Source organism: Erpetoichthys calabaricus, chromosome 12 (assembly GCF_900747795.2).
Source record: "Erpetoichthys calabaricus chromosome 12, fErpCal1.3, whole genome shotgun sequence".
NCBI classification, from domain to species: Eukaryota; Metazoa; Chordata; class Cladistia; order Polypteriformes; family Polypteridae; genus Erpetoichthys; species Erpetoichthys calabaricus.
This window is the reverse complement of record NC_041405.2, coordinates 22,177,230-22,204,543: the sequence shown is the minus strand read 5'-3', so window position 1 is coordinate 22,204,543 and position 27,314 is coordinate 22,177,230. Positions and strand designations below refer to the sequence as shown.

The following is a 27,314-nucleotide window of genomic DNA, read 5'->3' as shown; positions in this document are numbered from 1 at the left end:
ATTTATACATCCAACTGCAAACAAATGTCATCTCAGACTGAAAGACAAACATTCTAAATTAAAAAAAAAGACATACAACTTTATATCTCTCTATTTATATACATGTATATGTACACACTTTCACTGCTCCCCACTTGCTCCTTGTTCCGTTCAGTCTTTTCTTTCTTTATCTCTCTCTTCTCTCACTCGTTCTTTCACTTTGTTCTTCTGAAGTGCTGCACCCAAGCCATTATGTTGTCTGGTAGTCCTTGGCTATGTTTTATGTTGGCGCAAATCTCTTGGCCTGTGCTCGGACTCTCTTCTCATATTCCACTCTGTTCTGACTGGAAATAGTTTTAAAGGAGGAAGAATTATTTAAGTATTAAAAACATGCAGATTTATATAAAGCAACAATAAAACCTGAGAAACTTCAAGCACCTTTTTCCTTCACACTTCACAAATCAGGACTTCCGTTTTTCCCTTGGAAGAATTTTCTTATGGAAACTGGAAGTCTGACACACCAGTTATTAAAAAAAAAATTACAATTTCAATTTTCTGGTGCCCAATCTTCTTTCTGTTGGAAGGCTGCACAGGACTGACATTATAATCCTGCTCTTACCCACGCCTGGTCATGTCACATTCTCTGTCTGAGAGTCAAATTTGAAGTCTGGTATTTCTGTCTAATGTCTTTATTTTTCATTTCCTTCAGGGTGCCATTAAAATAACAACACTTGTTAACGTACACGTTTGGTGCATGCATGTACTTTGCAAACACTGAATGTCTACCTGTCATGTCAGTACTGAACAGAGATGTTTGGACTAGCGAATAAAACACCCTGCTTCAAACTAGAGGTGCAGGAATTCTTATCCATAGAACAGTCTCATTTGTAGTATCAGATGTTGTATCTGATCCTGAAGGGAGACACATGATTGTTATGGGTAATTTATTTAATTGTAAAGTGATTTTGATAAATGTTTATGCACCCAATGTGGATGATAGGGACTTCATCCAAAATGTATTTGCATCCATTCCCAATGTGAACACTCATAAAATTGTAATGGCTGGGGATTTTAATTGTGTTTTAAATCCAGACCTAGATAGGTCTCCTGTCACAGGGGAGATGACATCTAACACTGCAAAGACAATTATACAGTTTGTAACTGACAACAACTTATCAGACCCCTGGAGATTTCCAAACCCAAATTCAAGAACATATTCCTTCTACTCACCAGTGCATCATTGCTACTCAAGAATTGATTATTTTTTTGTAGATAACCATTTCTTGCCTACGAATAAATCCTGCAAGTATGACGCTATTGTTATTTCTGACCATGCCCCTGTGATCTTGGAGCTAAAATCATTATGCCTCACATTCTCATCTCACAGATGGCATCTTAACCCACTTTTATTAGCAGACGAGAACTTTACAGAATTTATATCAAAACAAATCAGTTTTTTTCTAGAGACAAATATATTAATCAGAGGTCTCTGCAGGAATACTCTAGGAAACCCTGAAGGCCTTCTTAAAAGGACAGATTATCTCATATCTTTCCCACAGAAATAAATTGGAAACCAAGCAGGTACCAAAGCTAACCAATGAAATTACTAGAATAGATCAAGAACATGCCAGGTGTCCAAGTGAGGCTCTTCATAGGAAAATGCAGGCTCTACATTAAGAACTCAACCTCTTAACAACGAAAGAAACTGAACTCATTTTTAAATTAAGACATCATTACTATGAACATGGAGGGAAATCTAATAAGCTTTTTGCTTAACAAATACACAAGCAAGAAGTTCGCAATGCAATCCCAGCAATTACCAACACAAACGGAGACAAAATCATTGACCATAAAAATATAATGCACACATTTAGAGACTACTATAAATCCTTATATTCTACTGAGTTTAAAGAAGACATGATCTAATGCATTTCTGGATGCATTAGAGATACCACAAATAGATACTCTTAGTGCAGAGGAATTGGATAAACCGTTGGCACTATCAGAATTATTAGATGCTATAAAGTCACTTCAGAGTGGGAAAGCAGCAGGCCCCGATGGCTACCCTGCCGAATTTTATAAGAAGTTCTCCGCTCAGCTAGAGACAATAAAATTCTACCTCAAACTTTTCGTCAAGCATTAATCACCGTCTTTCCTAAACAAAGTAAGGACGTATTAAAATGTGCATCATACAGACCAATTTCACTTCTGAATAATGATGTTAATACACTCTCCAAAGTCCTAGCTAGAAGGATGGAGAAAGTGCTGCCTTCAGTAATATCACAAGATCAAACTGGATTTATTAAAGGCCGACATTTAGCATCCAATCTTCGATGCCTGTTTAATGTAATATACTCACCCGCAAAGTCAAACATCCCAGAGATTTTATTATCTTTGGATGCAGAAAAAGCATTTGATATGATTGAATGGAACTACCTTTTCACTACTTTGGAGAAATTTGGTTTTGGCCCGAACATTTGTGCATGGATCAAACTACTGTATACCAATCCAGAAGCTTCAGTTTGTATTAACAACATTAACTCAGACTACTTTAAACTAGAACGTGGTACCAGACAAGGATGCCCCTTGTCACCACTACTTTTTGCAATCGCCACCGAGCCACTGGCAGTTCACTGTCGAAATGCTTATGAGATAAAGGGGATTATCAGAGAAGGACTTGAACAGAAAATTTCTCTATATGCAGATGATATGGTACTGTATATATCAGACCCACAAAATACTGTGCCTGCAGTCCTAATAGCACTAACAGAATTTCAGGAGATTTCTGGTCTCAGAATTAACTTCACTAAAAGTGTGCTCTTTCCAGTGAATTCTCAAGCACACAATATTAGATTGGACACCTTCCCTTTTATCATCGCAGATCAGTTCAAATATCCAGGGGTAAACATCACAAGTAAACATAAAGCTCTTTATCAACAAAATTTCGCTGTCTGTATGGAAAAAAATCAAGCAAGACTTGCATAGTTGGTCAACCCTTCACCTCACTTTAGCTGGAAGAATTAACATTGTTAAGATGAATATCCTCCGTAAGCTTCTCTTTTTATTTCAAAATATTCCGATATACATCAATAAATCATTCTTTCCTAAGAAATTTGATTCAACCATAACCACATTTATTTGGAATTCAAAACATCCACGTATTCAAAGAGCGACTCTACAAAGGCCAAAGGCAGAAGGTGGCATGGCTCTACCTAACTTTCAGTTTTACTCACCTCCCACCTCCCTCTATGCTGGGAAATATATTCATCAGTTTCAAGGAGTTAGACAGAATCTCTGCAATATATAGAACCATTTTACAATCCCTCCCTTTCAAAGATCCAAGAGGACAATGGGAAAAGGATCTCTCCGTCAACATATCAGAAAAGGAGTGGAAGGTAGCAATGCAGAGAATTCACTCGAGCTCCATATGCGCAAAGCATACAATTATTCAACTAAAAATTATATATCGAGCACATCTGTCTTGCTTAAAGTTGTCCAAAATGTTTCCAGGGCAAGATCCAACCTGCGAACACTGCAATCAAGGTCCAGCCTCACTGGGTCACATGTTTTGGTACTGCACCAAATTAATATCATTTTGGACCAAAATTTTTAATGCATTTCAGACAGCCTTGGTGTCACAATCCCTCCTAATCCACTAACAGCTGTGTTTGGTGTTCTTCCAGATGGACTTAAAGTGGAGAAGGACAAACAAACTGTGATTGCCTTTACTTCACTATTGGCACGCAAACTTATCTGGCTAAACTGGAAGAATCCTAACTCTCCCCTTTTAAGTCAGTGGGTAATTGATGTTTTATATTATTTGAAATTGGAAAAAATAAAATTCTCACTTAAAGGATCTGTGCAGAAATTTTTCAAAACCTGGCAGGATCTGATCAATAACATTTTAGAATAAGCTTTTAAAACACTGAGGAAGCAGATTCTCTCCCTATTCTCTTTTTTTTCCTTTTTCATTTATCTATATTCACTTATTAATTTATTTATTTACTTATTTTTACTAGGTTTAAGTTGTATTCCGCTGCTCATGCTCTCTTTCTCAGGGGTGGGGGTTGACTTGTTTTCAGTCCTATTCTTGTAAAATTGATATATTTGCATGGAATGTTGTGTGATTTCAATAAAATCAATAAAAGTAAAAAAAACAAAAAAACACACTGCTTCAAAGTATAGCAAGCAAGGATCTGTGTGCTAAAATAGGTGAACTGTTCCATGTCCAAATAACTGAACTTGAATGTGAAATTAGTCACACAGATAAAACCACAGGGCAAAACGTCCGAGAATAAGTTGAGACACCTAAATTAGAACCAATATGCAGGTGTAGTGGTTAGTGGTTGTGGGTTCAAATCCCGCTACTGAAACCGTGTGACCCGGAGCAAGTCACATGACCTGCCTGTGCTGGAAAAACAAATGTCACCAATTGTGTCTCAAGTGTGAAGCCGCCTTGGATAAAGTCAAAAAGCCAAAGAAGTAAATGTTAATGTAAATGCAAAATATGAGATGGCTGGTCACTCTATTTAAACATCATTTTTCATGAGGGGCTCCACCCTTAATCTTTTTCCCCACTAAAAGACATTTTAAATGGTGTAAAGTGTTCTTGGACTGCACTAAGCACAGATTCGGCTCAACTCCAGTTTTGTTCTGCACATCTTTCAGCCATTAACTGAGCTTAGAGCCGAGATGATTCTCTGGGAAGTACTGAACAAAGCAGTCCCTGTCCCAGCAGGCTTGTGTTTTTAACATGTTATCAAACATAACTGGTTCAAATTCAATGAACTGATTACAGAGCTGCGACTAAATGTCAACTCCCTCTTAAACCCAAGTGCAGCTAATCTTGCCGCTGATCTTGATCTGCAGGAGTCTTCTAAGTGTGTACTCGCACTAGGCCCGTTTGTTCTGTACTGTGCCCGAGTGCAATTGATTTGATATTTCTAAGCTCAGTAGGTAGTGAGTTCCAGAGCTTGGGAGCAGAATGGCTGAATGCTCAGCTCCCAGTGGTGGTTAGACGGGCGAGAGGGACGGTCAGGTGGATGGAGGAAGAGGATCTAAGGTTACGGGAGGGAATGTCAAAATGAAGAAGGTCTGACAGATATGGAGGGGCGATGTTATGAATGGCCTTAAAATGTTAACAGCAGAATTTTAAAATTAATTCGAAACTTAATCGGGAGCCAATGAAGCTGCTGCAAGACTGGAGTAATATGACGGGGTTCGAGTAATGATGGGAGCAGCACAGTTCTGGACTAGCTGAATGATGTTGACGGAGGTATTTGTGGCTTTTCTTGCCAACTACAATTCACATTCATTTGTAAGGTGACAATAAAAAACCTGTTTGTTAACTCAAATGGTATCGAATGAAATGACATTGCATCATCAAGGTCATGTCTGTGATCTGTGCTGTGGCACATGTAGTGATCATACCCTACTGAACCATGCCCAGGCGCACCTCTTCCAAGTAGGCAAGGTCATGGTACAGTTGGCCCGGCATGGAGCGATCACACTAGTCAAACGAACTAGACTTCGGGGGGTCGGGAAGGTTTCATGTGGACAAACGTAATTTGTTCCGTGCTTGAGCGCTAGTGTGAGAAGACCCTAAAGCTGCACTCAACAAACCCAATGTAACAGCTCCTGCTCTCTTAAAGGTGACTGACTAATTTAAATGCAATAATTTAAGCCCTCATTTAGATGGTTTCCTTTCTTACCACTGACAACAGAAATAAAGTACTAAATTAAAATAATAACAAAGCTCAGATATATGCTTCAAATATTTTTAAGGCCAGCAGCACTCTTTTTAGGCGTCTCAGCCAACAAATCATTCCACATTAATCTACACAGACTATCTGTTGTGACAGGAGCCTGCCTCCTCTCACTTGCAGCTGTGCTGGCACACAATGTTTAAAACTGTGAGGCGTACTTTTAAAACAATGATTTACATTTATGCAGCCACTGGGGAAAAAAGAAAATACTTTTAGAAACTCGAAGTATTTTAGTCTTGCCTCTTTATTCCTCGACAATCAGCTCCTGTCCACAGCACTAAAAAACTGCATACTGTAGCAAAAAGAGAAGTCCTGTGGAGATGCAGGTCGCTAGTTCTCGGCCTCCCAGATTAATGTGATGTTAGTTTATACAGTCTTAACAAAAGTAATTGCTCTTTTCTAAGAAAATAACGAAAAATAATAAACCATGATGGCACAAAAAGAGATGAACTACTGTATAATAGGCTTCCAGGCTAAAAACAAAAGCTTCATAAAGGAGACAGGAGAAGAAATGAAAAAGTCGCAAATGAACAAAACACTCACCAGTAAATGGTGTATGCTTCAGCCTGTGCTGGGTCCTGAATATTTGGTTCATTAAGTAGTTCTTGAATTCCTAACAGTATCTAAGAAATGGGGGGAAAAAAAAATAAGGGACTTTCACGCAAAGCATCAACAGCAAAGAAAACCCCTAAAGAGCTGGCCCACTGTCAGACACCTGCCTCTTTTAAACTCCGTATCGACTTACTGAACTTCTTATACAGTGTTCAGCTGCATTTAAAGTAAATGTGACACTCTCGGAGACTTGTTAGGGTTTCTGGGCACAGAAATGCCCACTTTCCTAATGTGTGATGACATGACATGAATCATTAAGTTAACAATACTTTGTGTGCACGTATAGTGTACAATAACATTCTGCATACTTCATTCTTCTGAATTCACATTTTCAGCTTTTTCAAATTTAAATGTTCAGTGGATTACTGGCTCACCTAATCTTTTCACTGTTTGGAAAGCAATCTAAATTGTAAATTACCAATTAACCTAACACACAATACATGTATGATGAACAGTTAATTCGCTCCTAAATTAAATGCCTTTTTTTCCCTTTTTCAACCAATCTGTTAGGTCTACTAACCTTCCTGAGCCCTTTTATGTAATCACCAGTAACGGCGTACTGCACAATAACGTGAGTGAATACACTTGACTTGATCATTCCTAGTTTTCATCCTCTTTCTCTGTACGTTTACCATTCGTTTGCTCAGAGGTTGATGCGCTCGCTGCTTCCTGAGCTGCTCTTTTCTCTACCCTAGCGGCCCGCTTCTTCTCTTCTTTCCTCTGCATCTTTTTGCGTTAAAACTGATTAGGTCAATGTTTGTGTTGCAATTACTTAGTACGTTTTCCTTAATTTTTCACTTAAGCTGGCACTTAAGTCTTCGATTTGCCTCAAGAATGCTTTAAGATATTGGAGATGTAGGTGAAGTGACGGCGAAGGTGGGAGGTCATGAAAACGGCGCCCGTACACATGCGCCGCATAGCCGCCCTGCTGCGCGCTGCTGAAAGTTGATTCTACAATAAAATAAAATAAAAATAAAAAGAGTGATAAAAATCATTACCCTGAAAGCGGACAGTAGAGGTCACGTAATATATGTGTACCAAATTTCAGGTCAATGGGTCAAATCGTTTGCGAGCTACAGGCGATTTAAAATCCTGGACAGACAAACGAACAGCCATGGTAGCAAATTATAGAAGAAGATGAGCATACCATCAACCTGGTATGTTCAAAGGGATTTGCTATTCACAATGTAACTGGTGATAATCTAAATGGACATTTGAAATTTGATTAAAAGTGCGTTTCTCTCTAATATTTGAAAGTACGTAAAAGTTCAATTATCCATCAGGGACTGAGGCCATGACGGATAAGAGAAAAGATGGATAACAGAATAGCTACTTTAAAAATGATATACAGTAGAGTAGTTTAGTAAATAGTTGTGCTTACTTACACAACTATATTAACTCTTTGAGGGCTAAATACTTTTTCAAAAAAAAAAGCAGTTTTCTGAAAGGCACACAAAGCAATGGTTTCACACATAAATCAACATAAAACATCTGTTGCTGCATGCTGTGGCTGCCAGTTTGCTGTCTCTTGTGGCTCGAGCCGCTCCCAGGCAGCAGACTGGCTGCCAGGCTGTCTTCGCACTCACAGTGCAATGCAATCTACTTTGTGCCACTTGTCAATGTAAGTGGCAGTCCTCCCAGGTGAACATTGCCGTTGGCACGTCAGCCACAAAAACGTGTTCAGGAACACAATCAGCTAGGGATCGATCAGCTGGGGCCAATCAATCAGCTGATGCTGGTATCTCACTTTCATTTTCAACCTCGATTTCCAGATCACTCTGAAAAGTTAGAGTCCAGTTCAGCGATATTATGCAGAACGTCATCCAAAGAGTATTTTGCTTTGTGCATTTGCTAAACTCTGTTGCCAGATGTTGATGCCATTTTTGCCATTGCTCGCTCTTAACTACTCACACGAGCTCAGGGCATCTCAGTCAGATCAAGAAAGCTATCTTTCCTTCTAGCAAAGAGAGTCAAACTAAATTGTAACTGCGAGTTTTGTCACCATTTACAGTTGATTACCACCCTCAACCCCTGTTTACAAATGTCGACATCCGCCCTGAAAGAGTTAACAAAATATGATATAGTATTAACAAAATTAATTGAAAATACTGTAACAACCACCATAATAAGCAAACACAATTCACAGGTACTGGAGTTTTCTACGTTTTACCTGGGGGTCTTCATTCCAGAACAAAAGGTGCTCTGTCTTTTACTCCGTTATCAGGGTTACAGAGCACACCCCCAAAACAATAAAAGAATGCTTTCTCTACCAATCAGTTTATCTCATGCCACTCACATTCTCTCTTTATCTATACCTCAAACACTCCTGCTTATCGTTGCCCTACTCCCTACTCAAAACTTCCTTCTGGCTAACCTTCCTTTTTCTCCTGACTTCTCCTGTCACTCATCACCTAAGAGGCGTGTCCACCCCTTACAGAACAGAAGCCCCTCCCCCAGTCCTATCACTTACACCACAGGTGTCGGACTCCGGTCCTTGAGGGCCACAGTGGCTGCATGTTTTCATTCTAACCATCTTCGTCATTAGTGAGCCGTTTTTACTGCTAATTAACTTCTTTTGCTTTAGTTTTAATTAATTTGACTCAGGGCCCTTAATTGTCTTTTTCCTTAATTAGTAGCCAAACAATAATGAGACATCAAACAAGCCACCATATGGCCAGCTCACCTGTGCTCATCACTCAATATCTGAAAATAAAGAAAGGTGAAGGTCTCAGTAAGGTTGATCTCTCAGGTCACCAAAACATTTTGACAGTGTTCTTAGAAAAAACAGAAAAATCAACAAATTTGGAAATGAGAGCAGCAACAAGCCATTGAATTAAATAATGGGCTTAATTAACAGCAAGAATCAGCTTCATATTAAGAGACTGTTTGGAGTGAAATTGGTTGGAGTTTGAAATCCCAGTTTAGCTGGTCATCTGTTGGCTCGTTTCATGTCTCATTTCTGTTTGGCTGCCATTTAATGAAGAAACAAATCAATTCAGAGGACTGAATCCTTAAAAACAGGGCTATTAAAATGAAGGGAAATCAAGTTAATTAGCAGTGAAAACTGGTCAGTGATTAGGAAAAGGGCTAGAATGAAAACCTGTAGCCACTGCGGCCCTCCAGGCCCGGAGTTCGACACCCCTGATTACACCATTCATTCTATCCTTTCTGCTCCCACAGGAGCGCATCACAAGCTCGCTACATGTCACAATATATTAACAAAACATAACAGAATTTTAAAAGAAAAATACAGAAGAATATTAACATTAATACAGAGTAACAGTGGCTTCCATTTTTGACACATTTTTCAATTTTGTTGGCATCACACTTTATATCGTTCACTGCTGTTTTTCCTACACCATAAATTGAACCAATACTTGAATCACTTTCGCCTTTTTGTAAAGATTTAATAATACCAATTTTTTGAGACAATTTCAACACCACACACATATGTTTATCGGCCATAACAATGTATATAGTAAATTAATTATGGCAAAAGAGAAAAGCTAAAAAACGCTACTAAAACTGAAGGTATGTAACCGACACTGTGACTTCAAAATGCGGTATGACTCATGGTGCTGGGGAAGAACACTACGGGCTGGCACAGGGGAGAGTTGTTTTAATGTGCTGCACAGCTTACAGCGTAACACACGACAGTAGTAGTACAGTAATAAGCAGTCACTGGCGTGCACAATGTTTATTTTAGTTAACGGAGTGACAGATTATCAAGGTTTTACTGTACTACTTTGTGGAGAAATTCACATAAGACATGTAAATCTCTACCTACCAATCTTTGCAATGTATAATATGCTCTGTACTTGTATACGGTAGTTTGCTAGTATAGAAGTATATACTGTATTCAAAAAAGTGTTTTTATGCAGACTATTGTCATAAGACACAATGTATTTCCATACATTTATAGATATAAGGCAAGAGTAAATTATAAAACAATACAGCACTATTTACAAACCTCTATTGCTTCTCAGATTGTACTGTTTCAACATGAAATACATAAACAGTAAACTCAAATGCTTATGGGATTGCCTTATTGACTTGAAGACCCATTTTTCCCCACCATTCTTTGTTCAAGAGTCCTGTTTCAATTAAAGTCTATCCCACGAGTCCTTATGTTCCTATTTATGTAAGAGCTTATAATTCAGGAAGTAAATATTTAACAATATTGTAGCTAAATAAATGTTTTGAGCTAGCAACTGAATAAAAGAAGTAGAATATCTAACACGAGTACCACAAGATTTTTCTTCTCTTCCTTTTTCAAATGATGCTTTTCTCATTGTTTGCTGTTGTAAAGAACTGATGAACATTGAGTTCTGTTATGTGATAAAACTTCTTTCCCGCCATTCAAAACATGAAATTCAAAATTTTCTCAGCCACCACTACAAAGGATATGAGGTAATATTTAAAAATATATTTATATCATTTTTGGGTGGAATATTCCCATATCTGTTACTACAAACAACACTGGGTAAGTAATGGCCAAAGGAATTTGTTAACCTCATGAACGTATCTTTCTATATATATTACAGTACCGTGGCTGTTCGTTTGTCTGTCCAGGATTTTAAATCATCTGTAGCTCGGAACCCGTTTGACCTATTGACCTGAACTTTGGTACACATATACTACCTGACGTCTACTATCCACTTTTGTGGTGATGATTGACCTCCAAGGTTATTCCTCTTTTTATTTTTATTTTATTGCAGAATCATATGTACTGGTGCTGTTCTCATTCCCTACCACCTTCACCATCACTTCCCCTACCTCTTCATATCTTAAATAATTCTTGAGGCAGATTGAAGACTTAAGTGCCAGCTTCAGTGAAAAATTAAGAAAAATGTACTAAGTAATTGCAACACAAATACTGACTTAATCAGTTTTAACGCAAAAAGATTCCGAGAGAAGAAGAGAAGAAGCGGGCTGCTAGGGTGGAGAAAAGAAGAGCTGCTCACGAAACAGCAAGCGCATGAACCTCTGAGCAAACAAATGATAAACATACAGAGAAAGAGGAGGAAAACTAGGAATACTCAAGTCATGTGTATTCACTGCAGCACCGTTACTGGTGTAGAATAAATTGTGTCAGAAATTTTGTTAACAATGACCGATGCTGACCAGCAGCAAACAATATTAAAACATCCATGAAAAAATTTAAAATTACTAATGTTGAATACTCTACGTGCCTATTGTACTGGGAATTTTGTTAACACCGATCTTAAAAAAACACGACATTTAACATTTTTCTTGGTCTCACTACACAACGCAAGGTAAGTAACAGATAAAAAAAAAAAAACAATTATTTCCCAATGGAGTACTTCTTAAACTGTTTCAAATTAGACGTGAAAGACAAAAGGATGCATAATTAGCAATCCAAATTATTTGTTCATAACTGCTTTTTAATAATTTACTGTGTATGCAGAGATTTCATTTTTATGGTCAAACAGAACTAAATTAAAAATACCTGACAGTCCACTTCCTCAGATTATAAAAAAATCAACCAACAAACCTGTTTAATCGTGATAGCTGGTCTCCAGTCTTTGTCTTCTTCGAGTATGGACAGGCATACAGTGCCTGATGGATACACATTTGGATGAAATATGGGTGGCTCAAATTTACCTGGCCCAGCAAAAATAAACATTTCAGACTTATGGAGTATATTAGAATCAAGATGTTTAAAAAAAATAAAAATAAATAAAAATCACAATTTCCATAAATATTTAAAAAGTTCTTTTCACACTAACTCACTTTTAGGTGGGGATGATGGATAATCATCTTTAAACAGCATCCTCAGCTTGTACAGACCTCCTTCCCATGGTGTCTGCAAATTATAAAATAAATACATACATACATAAAATGAGGCAGTTGAACAATATACTTGTGTAGTTTCTGTATTGTTTAAGCCTTAATAGTTATTCAGTAAAATGATACCTTTTGTTTTGTGAATGTTATCACCGCTATCCAGTGGATGGAAAGCAAACTTCATTCACCTAATTAAGTTAAAATTAGCCTCCCTATATTCAAACTGGTGTATAAACATATGTCCCACATGAAAATTTGCCTCTCTTGTTCTCGCTTACTTACCCCTTTCTTCCCTGGAATGGCACATTCCCAGTTCATCAGATTCAAGGTACCATCTGGGTTTTTTGTTGGAACAGCAACAAAACCCTAAGTAAAAAGAAAAGACAGATACTTTTAAGTGAATCATTCAAACAAAGATCCACCCAATGCTTAAAATGCTCCCAAGAGAAGACATGCTTACAGACTCATAGGGTCAATATTGCCAAATGTACAGAGGGTCAATATATAAATATGATTTTGCACTTGGATCTCTTAAAAAGGTTATTATTGACCACCAGTTAGAAACTTAAAAATAAATAAATCAAAACAGAAAACGCTTGAACCAATGATACTCAAGATTATGCAAAGTCACCTTTACATCTTTTCTAAAAAAAAAAGCATAGATCTTTAAGTGGCCAATACATGAACACTGATCAGTACACTGGAGAAAGCAGGAAATGAGTGGCAGTTATGGAGCCCAAGCTTTAACACTCGACTATGGATTGCCCCGATTTTCCATGCGCTTCCACTGGGAACTTCTGCTTTCTCTCAGAAAACACAGATCTGTTTAGCCGTTGACTCAAGATTGCTACAATATGCTTGAGTGGAGTTGTACTGTGTTGGTTGAGGTGTCAGTTCGAGGCTGAGCTTCTTTCTCCCTTGTGCTTTTTACAGTATTTCTGGGCTTTGCTCTGTCAGATCTGAGTGCTATGATCTGGCACCGAAGATTAATGGATGTTTGCCTGCATTGGGGCACAGATGTGCCAGATGTTACTATGGAAACACATCAATGCTCTAATATTCATATGTAAAGGAACTGTAAATGAGCCAAGTAATTTAGTTACACTTACAAAAGGATGGTCTTTCCTCCAAGCTTTCCTCTCCTGCGCAAGTCTACTTAAAGCAATGCCAGACATGGTTATGCATGAACGCCACCTGCAGAGAGAGCCAAGCTATGAAATCAACTTGCCACCAAGAAATGGTAAAAACGATGATTGAACTAGGAAATGCAAACATCAAAGGCACTGGCTGTCATGATGGCATCTAATATTTAAAACATAACTTGATTCACTACCTCTTATTTTAAGAAACATACTCTGATTATTCTTCTTTCCTAAGTGACACAGCTATCTGTGTTTTTCTAAAGCAACGTGCAGCAGCATTTACCTTTGAATCGGGTTGTGTAAAACAAAAGGATTCTACTATTATCTGATGTTTCACTGTCAATGTCTACTTTTCCATCTGGAAGCAAATGTTAACAGAGAGACTAAAATATAGCTTAAAACTGTATCAAAGTAAAGCCACGTGCATATAACTCTACTTTAGCAAAAATAAGTTAAAAATACATTAAAAAATGATACACTAAACCACCTAAATATAAAACAAACTCAAATAAATATCACCTCAGGCCTTCCAGTACAAACTTTCCCTTTCTGTCAGCTGAGGCAGCTTCCCCACTATTTCATATTCAAATCACACCATTCTGCCACTTGAGTTTGGTTTTCATTTTCTTTCTGCCAGCTCTCTCTCTCTGTCCTAACTTTGTCTCCTGACTCGGTTAGCTACAGGCAGGGAATTGTTTCTTAAATCCCACTCCACAGTTACTTCCGGCCAATGGCACATCAAGTAGTGCTTTAAGGTTCCATTAACAGTTCATCTGCTGGCCTGAATACCACCTCACCCCAAAACCTTAACAGATGCACTCCAAGGGCCTGGCACTTGTGTCTACTTCTGCCTAGCCTACTCTTGTTCAACACATGACCGATCTCACTATTCATTTACAGAGAGGGTAGAGGGTTGGGAGCATGCGCTGATCACGCGTTGCCATTTACAGAGCCTGCCCAATGCTTTTTTGACATTCTGTAAACCCCTTCCTAGAGCATCTGCAACTGACCATGACCACCCTCATCCTGAGGCTCACCGATAATTAATTCCATTGCAGGCACACAGAGCGTTTCTTCCTCATGGAAAGCCCAAATTACCCCATACACTTGAACAGATGTTTCTCCAACTACCAGTGTACGTTTGACACGCTCCTTGATATATCCTCGTTTAACCTTACCATCTTACTATTACTTAACCCTGTCCTTACTACCCTTAAAAGATGAGTAAAATCAGATACTGTAAAATTTCATGTTTGTCCCTTACTGACATACATATGCACAAAATACCCCTTCATTATGCGTCTCCATGTGTGATTCCTCCCACTCTTTCTCTGCATCTCCTTTACTGCCTTTTAATATTATTATCTGTTCTATATCCTCCAAGAAACCCCAAGATTTATCATACTTTTAAAACACAAACTAATGTGTGTTTATAACGAATACAAACACACCCATTACACTTGCATTCTTAAGAAGAAGGAGGATTAACAGTTATAATATTTCAGAAAAGAAGCAGAAGGCTCGAGCTCCATATGTGCAAAGCACTCAATCATTCAACTTAAAATGTTCTATCGAGCATGTTTATCTCATTTAGAATTGTCCAAAATGTTTCCAGGCCAAGATTCAACATGTGAACGTTGCAATCGAGCTCCAGCCTCACTGGACCATGTTTTTTCCAAAGTGAACCAAATTAACATCATTCTGGACCAGAATCTCTAAATGCCTATCAGAAGGCTTTGGTGTCAGGCCTTGAGTTTGACTGCATTGTTCTACACCAAAATATGCATGCAGAGAATACACAAAGGCATTATTAATCTTAAATTTTCCCAGAGTACAGGGGGAAAAGGATCTCTAACTCAACGTCTCAGAAAAGGAGTGGAAGGCAGCCATGCACAGAGTTCACTCATGCTCCATATGCACAAAGAATGCAATTATTCAAATTAAAATGTTACATTGAGTGCATCTCTCGTTTAAAATTGTCCAAAATGTTTCCAGGGAAAGATCCAACCTGTGAATGTTACAATCAAGCTACAGCCTCATTGGGCCTGCACCAAATTAACCCATTTATGCCGAAGGTTGAAATTTTTGTTTGTGCATGAAATTCACATATGTTGCATAGAAAAATATAAGGAACAAGAATTTGAAGAGAAAAAAAATGTATTACATTCCATTGTTGAGTTATGTGGCGTTCCAAAATTGGAACGCTAGGCAAATCCACTTCTTACATTATACATAACATGTTACTCCAACGTGACTGTCGTTCCAGTAATGGAACACGAGGCATAAATGGGTTAACATCACTCTGGATCAAAATCTTTAATGTCTATCTGACAGCTTTGGTGTGACAATCCCTCGGAACCCATTAACAGCTGTGTTTGGTGGACTCCCAGAAGGGTTTAAAGCAGAAGACGACAAACAAACTTTAATTTCCTTTATCTCACTACTAGAACGTAGATGTATGTTGTTCAACTGGAAGAATCCCATCGCGCCACTTTTAAACGTCAGTGGGTAACTGATTTCCTATAGTATTTGAAATTGAAAAAAAATCTAATTCTCACAGTAGAGGATCTGTTCAAAGCCTTTTTAAACAAAAAAAAAACATGGCAGGATCTAATCAATAACATTTTAGAATAAGCTTCTATATCAGGGAAAATGCCACCCTTCCTTCCTTTGGCCATGAGATTTTTTCAAGTCACGCCCTCCTCTCAACCAAATTCAACCACGCACACGGTCCTCTCACCTCTCATTCATGCAAGTTCTTTTGATAGACACAGTTCCTGCTCTCTCAGCTCTTATAAATTTTAAGGTTTTCCTCACTTTAATTTCCCAATTATAGAAGACATATGTTCAAATCCAATTGAAAAATTTCATCATGAAGGGTCATCAACAGTAAAATTGAGTACACAGGCAATCCTAGCACTGAGAAACGAAGAAATCAAATGAATTAATGCCAAAAAATGTTGATCGGGTACATACACAGCCAATTGGTTAAATGCATATCAATAGACTATGCTGAAACAGTTGGTGGTGATCGTGCAGAAGATGAAAACATCAACTTACAATATCCCGAAGAATATCTACTACCATTAACAATGTCTGGTCTTCCACCACACGAATTACTGTAGAAAGAAGGATGTATCCAAGAAAGGTAACGTAGTACATCTTCAGGGGATAACATTAGACAACAAAGGAGATCTTGATATGCCATTCGTAGTAAAACATTTACAGTTTCCCATTAGAACAGCTTTTGCAAAGACAATTAACAAATCTCAGAGCCAGACATCGAAAAAGTCATTTTATTTAATAGAATAAAAGAAACAAAATTCAGTCACAGGCAGTTATATGTTGCGTTGTCACAATGAAAGTCCAAACACAAAATCAAAATTCAATGCGATATTGATGAAAATTTAATTTAAAAAAAATTGTTTTTACTGAAGTTTTACAGTAAAAGTTTAAAAAGTATTTACGTGTTAATTTCAAAGCCAAACAGAATGAAATCATATAACATAACGAATAACTCTTAACACAACACGAAACATAATTTACTTTCAAATTATTACGTTTTACTATTTTTTACTATGGTTAATTACTCGCTGTAATGAGAAATAGTTCTATTATGCATATGTAACAATTCCCATGAAAATAACAATCTGCTTAAATTGTACATCCGCATCCCCATACGCAAGCGGCAGAACCACAAAGAGGCTAGCGCACTGCACAGACCCAGGGGTTGGCAGGCAAAGCGAGCGGGGGCAAAGCCCCCTTGTAACAAAAAAAAAAATGAAATAATATGCAATGTTTATAAGTTCTGTTTCGCAAGCAATGTGCTACCCTTTCCAGTATTTATAATTGTTGATTTATGACAGTTAATATCGCAAAATTGGTTGAGTATGGCTGTATCCTAACTGGGTTTCAGTAGTCAAACTGGGTGACCAACCCATTTAAATCAGATATACCGATTAAAAGAAAAAACAGAAGAAACCCTCTTGTGGATAAACATGCAGGGAATAATCAATCTAACCTGCCTTTCTGGACCTACACAGGCTTCCTAGGACCTTGAAATGTATAAAGCAGGTTCAAAAATGTATGAATAAATTGAAAAAGGAATACATCTGAGTAAATCTAAACCAATCCAGATAAGATGGAATACCACTGATCCAGGTAGCATTCATTCGGCCACTGTCTTTACATACCCCTTGGCCAAGATCTATAAATCAGCAAACTTTACTTAAGCCATTCCCCAAAATGTGACAACATAAATCAGGCAGATCAAGTTCATTCAGTTTGTAAACTCAACATTGTGCACTCCGCTTTGTTGTGGCACATACTGCACTGCTAAGAAGTGAGAACTAAGATGTTTCATCTAAATTTGAGTGTTCATTTTAAATATCTCAATGCAGCTTCCAAGTGAAATTCTTTGCTCTGTGCAATATAATGCAAGCAGATTCATTTTGGTTTATAAGTATAATTCAAAGTTAAAAGTTGAGACAAGAGTTATACTGTATTGTGACAATGGGTGAAACGCTTTCAATGGTCTGTGAAAGCTCCCTTAATTCCATTACAAATAGTCTAATTTAATGGCAGCTCTTTTTGATTAAATGAACAAAATATTAACCTACAAGAGAGAAAAAATAAAACAAACACATAAAAAGGTTCCTAAGAAATAAAAACAAGATTTTCTGTTCATTATTATACTACACAGCAAAGCAAAATGTCAACTTGGAACACACACTGAGCTAAAGTTAGTAGGCTCATACTGGTTAATACAAAACATAACATGCAACATTTTCTCTTTTCCACTTCTATTCTGACAGTTTGTAAAAACTACTACTTTAATACTCCATCCGTGTACTTTTTAAAATGCATTATGTATTACAAACTTGCCTCAAGTCTATCCTGGCAGGACTAAGCACAACACAGGAATCAACTTTTTGAGAGGAGACCGTAGGTATTGTGGAAAATATCCAGTTTGGCACTGTAACAAAAGATTTGTTGCTCATCCATTCATTTATTCATTTTCAAAACCCTGATAATGGATGAAAGAAGATAATTCCTATCATTTAACCTAACATGCACAATGTAGGAAAAAAAAAGCAGATAATCCACATATGCACAGGGATACAATGCAGACTCCACACAGATAGCAGCAGAGCACAAACCCCATTAAACCATAAAAGCCATGAAACAGCATCACTAACCACTGCTGCTCTCTGCCAGTTTAACTGTTAGCACTGCAGGACTGTGCTGTGTTCCGCTTATTCTCGGAGTACAACAATCACTGCAATATACTGTCTAGATGCCAGGGTGCAGATAGCTAGCATCTTGGTCTCTGCCTTACACAATAACAACATAATGGAAATATGTACAAATATACAGATGTCAAGTACAGTTTATAATACAGAACAATAAAGGAATGTTTCACAAAGGAATGTTGTTATATAAATGTAGCAATACCTGTTCCCGATTCCAGGCTGACTGCCGAATGCCCACTTTTGAAGGTCATTTTAAAACAGAGGTGATAGTTTCCTAAGCTAAAAAAGATTTACAGTAGATCTCCTTGCAAGACGTGTCAATTACAAAAACTCCATCATCATTATTATAGATTTTTACTTCCGTATAGAACTGCAAATTTTTAGGCTATTTCAGGCTAGTATTACCTATATACATTTATACAGATTATTCTATTTTTTTCTGCTTTGTAAATTGCCTATGCATGCTATGTAAAACAAATTACCCACATTTTTGAAATTATAGGACATTTAAGTCCAACATGGGAGTTGTAACATCACTCTCCAGGGACATGCACAGTGCCAGAGAACACAGAATGCCAATGTAAAAGTCTTTTTAGCTCAGTGATTTTGCAAAAAAAGGCTATATACAGTATATTGTGGAATAATAAAAATAACTGAGCAAAGAATCTTGGACTGAGGACCTTTTGACCTATTTTTGTACTTAGATAAACACATCTAAAATGCCTTGATGATTACCATCTGTGTGCATCTGGGTGGATGGAAATTATATTATTATGCAAGTATAAGAGTTCTGTGTTGACCATATGAATGCATTAAGATTGGTAAAAGAGGGAAACCATTACCTGTATAATCATTTTATCTATAAGTATATTACTAGATTGTATTAATAGGCTATGGATTAATTGATTATTAATATGACTTACTTAAATTAATAAGTGTGTGTGCAAAGGAACAAACTTGCAACAATTTTGTCAAACTACTGACTTATCGTCTGTACTCAGGAAAACTGCTAATCCTCTTTAAAGTTCAAACGTCTGTGATTTTTGATTAATCAACAGTAATAAGGTTTCACTTCTATTTAAGTTGTTTTGAACAAATGTGTTGTAATATTACTAAATACCCCCAAAGAATTGTGTAACCCTATCCCATGACAAGCTGTCTCTGTGCTCTATTATAAAAATCAAGCGCACCCCCCGCAAAAAGGGGGCTATTGCGGTTGAATGTCAGTGACACTAACTGACAGAGGCTGCAGTAGGTCTCTCTGCCACCAAGAATAAAGAAATTGCTTTTTATTCTACATCTGCTGCCTGCTGTTTGCCTTGAACCTTTGTTCACAAGAAAGAGAGTGCAGCGAGTGTGTATGCCTGATGAGCCCAGAATTAGGGCGAACATGTGTCGCGTACTCTTTGCATTATTTGACAGTAAACTATTTCAACCCTATATATATATATATATATATATATATATATATATATATATATATATATATATATATATACATATACATATACACACACAAACACATAGATAGATAGATAGATAGATAGATAGATAGATAGATAGATAGATAGATAGATAGATATTTACAAAACTGAAAGCTTCTGTAAATCCAAAAGGAAATTGTTGGACAGCTCTTTTAAGACACTGATTACAGATTTATTTATCAGGAGACTAGCAGATTCTTCCTAGACTTCATACATTTTAATAATCCACTGACTGAAAATCTTTGCCTTGGTTTCTTAAACAGTATTGATCACATAATAAACAACAGACACGGTTATTTGAAAACTGTCATGTATCACAGTATTAAATGTTGCTAGAAGAGTGTTGTCCAATTTTTTAAAATTTATGCGAGGTTTTAGAACATTTAATTTACTCTTATGTAGTATCACAAGTACTTAACAGCATTTGGAATGGCTGCCTTACAGTTCTGTGGGCCCCCCCCCCCCTACCATTTTACAACCTGACTAGCACATCCACAGATTTTGTTCTAGTGTTTGCACCGATTTCCCTCCCACTCTCTCAAATCAGGCATGTTAGTTTAAATTGTGACTCTAAACTGTCCCAGGGCGCAGGGTGTGTCTAATGATGGGTTAACGTCCCGACCACTGTTGGTTCCTATTTTTAATTTTCTGCTCCCAGGGTACAGTCCAGCAAATCCCAGGAACGCCTCCCCTTGTTTGTCAGTAGGAGTCCACTATGCCAATAAATTAATGGAAGGACGGCTAAGTAGAATACGGCAGCCCCTACAGGAATACGATAAGCTAAATTAGTAAGTGTCACGCTAAAGGCGCACTACTCAGTTCAAAAAGTAATAACATAAATTATTTTCCGTGCTCACACATACTATGTCACTGATGCACAACCCTGATCCACAGACTCCATCATTCGTTCGTTCATTTCCCAAGTATAAAATCGGTCTCCGCATAAAGCGATTTGTTTTATGAAGATCTGATCTGTTGTCCGCAAAATGGTAAGAACGATGCAAAGTTGTATTATAAAATAGACAACAGGTAACACACGTGTCTACTTGTGTTTCATTATGATGCCGGTATATGAAATCAATATTTTTATCTGTTGTAAGCTCCTCACTGCACAATCCCAATGCAAAACGGACACATGAAATATGAACGGAAAAAGTTCTGCGTTTTGAAGTAAGCTACCGAGATGCACGGGGTTCAATGTAGGACAGCAGGCACAAAGTCACGCGCACCTTAAAATACAGGTACACCCCCTAGCACCCTCCCCTCCCCGTGGCCCTTTCTTAAAATAAAGAGCGACACGCTTCGCTGAAATCAACTGGAACGCCCTACGGGTAACTTACTGGCAATCCATTTCCTTTAAAAATGACACTGAATCTAAATTAATTGGGATGAAAAAATAGTTTCAAGTACTAAAACCCAAGAAACATTTTAACTAATCCTACTTCTGACATCTTTAAAAGCTGTTACAATGAAATACGCATCCCAGTCACACATCCTTTCAAGCTTACCTCCAACTTCAAAGCAGCTCCCAAATTAATAAAAAAAATAACAATCCGCGGACAGAAAAGTGAGACGTTTAGCTCGCTGCTGTGCTGCCTGTATGTATGTATGTGTGCGCGCTTGTGGTTAGCTTTCTTTTCTTTTCTTTTTTTTCCTTTGACTTCAGCGCTGTACCTTTGCCGGGTTAAACCAAACACCCCCTTCTGTGCAACACGGTATATGTGAAACAGCTTTCACTATCCCACAGTAATATGGCGAATTCGAGGACCCCCTTAGCTTGGCACTCCGAAGACTTGATAGGCATTTATCATAGACAGCTAAATTCCGGTCCTATTTGGGGCGGGTCTTGTTAGTAGCTAGCCAGCGGCCATCTTGGATGAGGCAGAAGCGCTAAAGTTAGGAGCGGTGATTTAAGAGCAAACCAGTAACTTTACTCGATTCCTCTACTCATATTTTAAGCGTGTCATTTCTTGAAATTATTTAGCGTATTCAATTTAACTTGTTTACTGTTTTTGTTGCGAGGAAGTTTGGGTGAGATTCGCCCATCAGTCAGACATACGTCTCCTAAATTTTAAACTGGAATGCTGGTCTGGTCACTACGGTACATGTGTCGCGATTTCGTGATGTCGCCGTATAACGGGTGGACTAACTGAAGGTCAACTGAGCCCTCTAAATAACACTTGCAGTTTTATATATACATATATACATTTGTTTAGTTAATAGCTAAGTTGTCCCAATTTCTCATCCAGATTCTTGTTAAAGGTTGCTCTTCAATTCCATGTCTCAGATGTTTGTTCCAGACTCCCACAACTCATTGCATAAAGAAGTGCCTCCTGGCTTCCCCTTCTTTCCACTGGTGTTCTCAAGTACGTGATTCACCCTTAATTTGAAAGAATGTGATGGATTAGAAGCAAAATGGAATTTCTGTGTTTCTTTTTTTTATAAATCCATGCATTATTAACCCACTTTTAAAGCTCAGGGCCACACGTGCCACCCAGTCACCCATACTGGGCCAATTTAGAGTCTGCAATCAGTCAAATCTGCATGTCTCGATGCATGCTCAATAATCCAGGTAAGGAAATCCTAGAAATTTGATTCTGTTCATCTGGACAAAGTTTTTTAAGTGGGAGAAATATTTCGAGACTTATCCAAGCCTCTTCCTCAGTCTCAATTGACTGCAGGTTTCCCCAACTTTATACACAGTACCTTTGCTTAATCACAGAGACTAGCACCATTGACAAAGGGCCAGTTGATCAGTGATAGTCAAATCTGCAGGTTTATTTAGGATACAGCAGGAAAACTGGAGTACCTGGGGAAAAAAATGCCTGTTCTAGGCACTCTGGACACAAAATGGGAAACAACTGTAGACAGGGAGTCATATCTTAAAACTGAAAAACGTAACATTCTCCATGAATTTAGGCTGAAGCTTAACATCAATATAAGAAAATCTTAACAAGCAGATCAGGTCAGACAAAATGGCAAATAACTAAAAGGAACAGACTCTTTGGTGACAGTCTAGGACTAGAACAGCGAAACACCCAATTATTAAAACGGGATTAAAGGTATAATGGTAAGTCTGTCTGTTTTGATGACATAGTGAGTTTACAAACCTCTGTTCACCAGATATGCCTTACATTCCTCTATCTTTGTGTCTGCTTCATGTTGCCTTTCTTTGTCGAACCTTCCAGCCCTGTTGCAGACAACGGACGACATGACACGCAGTTGTGCACGGCACAGTTTAATATCTCACCTCTGCCACTGCCTTTGTTGATCGGACATTGCTGCCATCTTTTGGACACTGTCAACATTAAGCCCGGTCAAGAGCATGGACACTCCAACTTCTTATCACTTATATATATATATAAAAAATAAAAACAAATCTTGGAAGGAGACGAGATGTGACTTGCAGATCATGCAGCACGGCAGCAGCAGCAGCAAGCCAGCAGTTGATCGAGTAAAGAGGAGGTAAAAAAAAATGTATTTGTTTTCATTGTATCACCATTTAAGAGGGGGTTTCAGAGGAGCGACCACATCTCCTTAGCGTGCGTTCAGCCCCCCTCTTCACAACGCGAGTGGCAGAGATGGAAAGTGGCTGAGTAAAGTGAGCAGGGGGAAAAGCCCCCTAGTCTTATATATAAACGTCTACACATGGAAGTGTGTCTGTCTGTCTGTCTGTCTGCCTGCCCAGGAAGTGAGAGGTGGAGTCGGGGTAATGGCTCCACCTCCGAGGATACACAAGCGATGCCAGCGCTTCGGCAAATCAAATCCTCCTAGGAGAGAGATGCCCAGAGTAGTTTCTTTTCAATTGTCTGACATCTCCACATTTCATTTTTTTTCTGATGATTTCAATAGTTTCTAGGACCCTGGGCTTTTCACACCACGGGTTCACACAGCTAGTATACAATATATACAGTATATATATATATATATATATATATATATATATATATATATATTATGATAAAAAAATCCTGGGACGAGACGAGCCTGAGACGAGACATGACTTATTCAGAGTGATACTTTCACGTCATGTGAGATGAGACTTTGTGCCAAGAAATTTAAACCACACAATGGGGCGGAAATAAAAGACAAAGAGTAGATGACAAAGTAGAACATCGTAAAGAATTCAAAAACGTTGGCGCCATACACATTCAGAGCAGGTTAGAGATAATGAAAGTACTAATTCATGTTGCCATCAGGGAAAAGTAGTGTTTCTTCAAAACGGAGAGGCGTATCCGTGAGAATTAAAAGATTTGCTGTTTGGTGAAAGTGATATCCACATACATGAGCGGTAGTGACGTGAAATGGCTGGTGCGTAGTGCAGGCCAGGGGGTTGGCGAGCGAAGCCCCCTAGTGTTTGTATATACAGTATATATATACACAGAGAGAGAGATTAACAAAGAAGATAAAAGTCAGAATGTCCCTCTGTTTATGATCCTGGTCGGAATGAATAACATTTCTCAGTATCAGGAAATACAAGCCTTGAGATACAAATTCAAAATGAAAACTTCAGACATACAGTATTTAGCAAATGCTGCTGCCTCACAGCTTCAGGGTCTTGAATTAAACAGCTGACATCTTCACTGGCTGAGTGGAGTGTGCTTGTTCTCTCTGTTCTTGGGTAGATTTTCTCCTGATAATACGTTTTCCTTTCAAAAGACGTGAACAGCAGGTTAACTGGCAAGTTTATATCACTTTGGCATGAATGAATATGTGTGTTTGTGTGCCCCATAATGGACTGCTGTCATAACCAGATCAGGGTATTTCTTCAGGCTGGCATTGGCAACACATAATTGTGCTAAGAGGCTGACTTACAAAAATTCATAAAAGGTGTTATATATGTCTGTTTAGTTCATCAGTACTTAATTTGCTTTCAGGGCACTTCCAGATGTACCGTGCAATTTCTAGTTCAAAACATTGTTTACTTGATATTTGAATTTAAATTACTTTGTAGTGAAAAGCCAAGCAAAATGACACCTTTTATTGGCTAACTAAAAAGATTACAATATGCAAGCTTTCGAGGCAACTCAGGCCCCTTCTTCAGGCAAGATGTAATAATAAAATAACTTAAAGAAAGTGTCAACATTAGATACAGTGTAAAGTAAAGATTTAAAGGCATCTGAGCTCTGATCTTAAGAAGTGTTATGATCTTCTGTTTTTCATTCCTATCATTTTGTTATTAGACTCCAAATCCAGACTTCATTTTCTATTTCAGCTTTTTGTTAATGTTAATAATCATAATTATAGCTATCAATATTAATATATACGCAGCAATTAAACACGGGTATGCACTGAAAATACATAACATGTTGTGTGCTTCCTGATTCGATAAATTATCTTGAGTAAAATGTTAAATGGTGCGACTCAAACCACCTACACCTGAACACCAGCAAAACCAAAGAGCTGGTGGTGGATTTTAGGAGGCCCAGACCCCTCATAGACCCAGTGATCATCAAAGGTGACTGTGTGCAGATGGTGCAGACCTATAAATATCTGGGAGTGCAGCTGGATGATAAATTAGACTGGACTGCCAATACTGATGTGCTGTGCAAGAAAGGACAGAGCCGGTTATACTACCTTAGAAGGCTGGCGACCTTCAACATCTGCAATAAGATGCTGCAGATGTTCTATCAGACAGTTGTGGCGAGCGCCCTCTTCTACCCGGTGGTGTGCTGGGGAGGCAGCATTAAGAAGAAAGACGCCTCACGTCTGGACAAACTGGTGAGGAAGGCAAGCTCTATTGTTGGCATGGAGCTAGACAGTTTAACATCTGTGGCAGAGCGAAGGGCGCTCAGCAGGCTCCTATCAATTATGGAGAATCCACTGCATCCACTTAATAGTATCATCTCCAGACAGAAGAGCAGCTTCAGCAACAGACTGCTGTCACTGTCCTGCTCCACTGACAGATTGAGGAGATCGTTTCTCCCCCAAACTATGTGACTCTTTAATTCCACCCGGGGGGGTAAACGTTAACATTCAACATTATACATAGTTATTGTCTGTTTTTCACCTGCATTATTATCATTCTTTAATTTAATATTATTTATTGTATCATTATGCTGCTGCTGAAGAATGTGAATTTCCCATTGGGATTAATAAAGTATCTATCTATCTATCTATCTATCTATCTATCTATCTATCTATCTATCTATCTATCTATCTATCTATCTATCTATCTATCTATCTATCTAAAATCACCTGCCAAATATTTATTATTTGACTGAGAATTTTATCCAAGGCGATTTGCAACAATTGAGATACAATTTGTTGCAATTCTTTTGTTTTTCCAGTTGGCACACAGACAGGCAAAGTGATTTGCCCGCGGTCACACAGTGTCAGTAGCAGGATATGAACCCATATCCAAAGCCTTAAACACTGTGTCACAATGCATAGCAAATTAAGGTCAATAATAGTCATTGACAATTTTTCATGCACTTTATTAGAAAGGGTCGGCACGATGGGTAGCGCTGCTGCCTTGCAGTTAGGAGACTTGGGTTCGCTTCCCGGATCCTCCCTGTGTGGAGTTTGCATGTTCTCCCTGTGTCTGCGTGGGTTTCCTCCGGGTGCTCCGGTTTCCTCCCACAGTCCAAAGACATGCAGGTTAGGTGCATTGGCGATCATAAATTGGCCTAGTGTATGTGTGCCCTGTGGTGGCTGGTGCCCTACCCGGGGTTTGTTTCCTGCCTTGCGCCCTGTGTTGGCTGGGATTAGCTCCAGCAGACCCCCGTGACCCTGTAGTTAGGATATAGCGGGTTGGATAATGGATGGATGGATGTATTAGAAAGTACAAAAATTATAATTGTATCTATTATCAATCAACTGGACTATCATAAAATACATTACAATGAGGTGCCATACCTAAAATCCCCAGCCTATGTCGAGCATCGCTTAGACTCTCTGTACCAACCTCATCAATCATGAAGCATCTGTGATTTTCCTTGTGTTGTAGTTTAGAATCGGTTCCTGAAGCTGGTATACTTTTTTGGCTGACACCTTTATCCAAGGCAATTTACAACGTTTATGATACAATTGGTTCCATTTCTTTTTCTTTTTCCAATTGGAGTGCAGGCAGGTCAAGTGAACTTGGATTTGAACCCACAATCGCAGGGTTTGAAGTCCAAAGACTTAATTGCTACACCACACTGCCTGTATTACAATTCTTGTGAATCTGAATTTCATTCTCTGTTACTGTGTACTTTCTTATCATTCATTATAAACATTATGGTATGATTTGGAAGTGTCCTTGGATAATGATATTTACTAAATAAGGTA

The 27,314-nt window shown here is 38.2% G+C and overlaps 1 protein-coding gene across 1 annotated transcript; it reads right to left on the bottom strand.

Annotated features, from left to right (window-relative positions):
• Positions 1-169: 169 nt before the first annotated feature.
• LOC114661956 (SUMO-conjugating enzyme UBC9-like) lies at positions 170-21,814 on the bottom strand. Its single transcript, XM_028815220.2, has 7 exons — positions 21,551-21,814; positions 13,274-13,358; positions 12,447-12,530; positions 12,111-12,183; positions 11,872-11,981; positions 6,288-6,367; positions 170-323 (listed from the first exon to the last, which is right to left on the bottom strand). The coding sequence occupies exons 2-7, from the start codon at positions 13,337-13,339 to the stop codon at positions 260-262; spliced, it is 477 nt and encodes a 158-aa protein (XP_028671053.2). The 5' UTR covers positions 13,340-13,358; positions 21,551-21,814; the 3' UTR covers positions 170-259.
• Positions 21,815-27,314: the final 5,500 nt, after the last annotated feature.

Excerpts from the sequence above, each read along its gene's own strand:
- LOC114661956 (XM_028815220.2), bottom strand. The coding sequence starts at position 13,339 with ATGTCTGGCATTGCTTTAAGTAGACTTGCGCAGGAGAGGAAAGCTTGG. Across the intron at positions 12,531-13,273 it reads GGAGGAAAGACCATCCTTTT|GGTTTTGTTGCTGTTCCAAC; the intron begins GTAAGTGTAACT and ends CTTTTTACTTAG. Across the intron at positions 12,184-12,446 it reads CCATTCCAGGGAAGAAAGGG|ACACCATGGGAAGGAGGTCT; the intron begins GTAAGTAAGCGA and ends TATAATTTGCAG.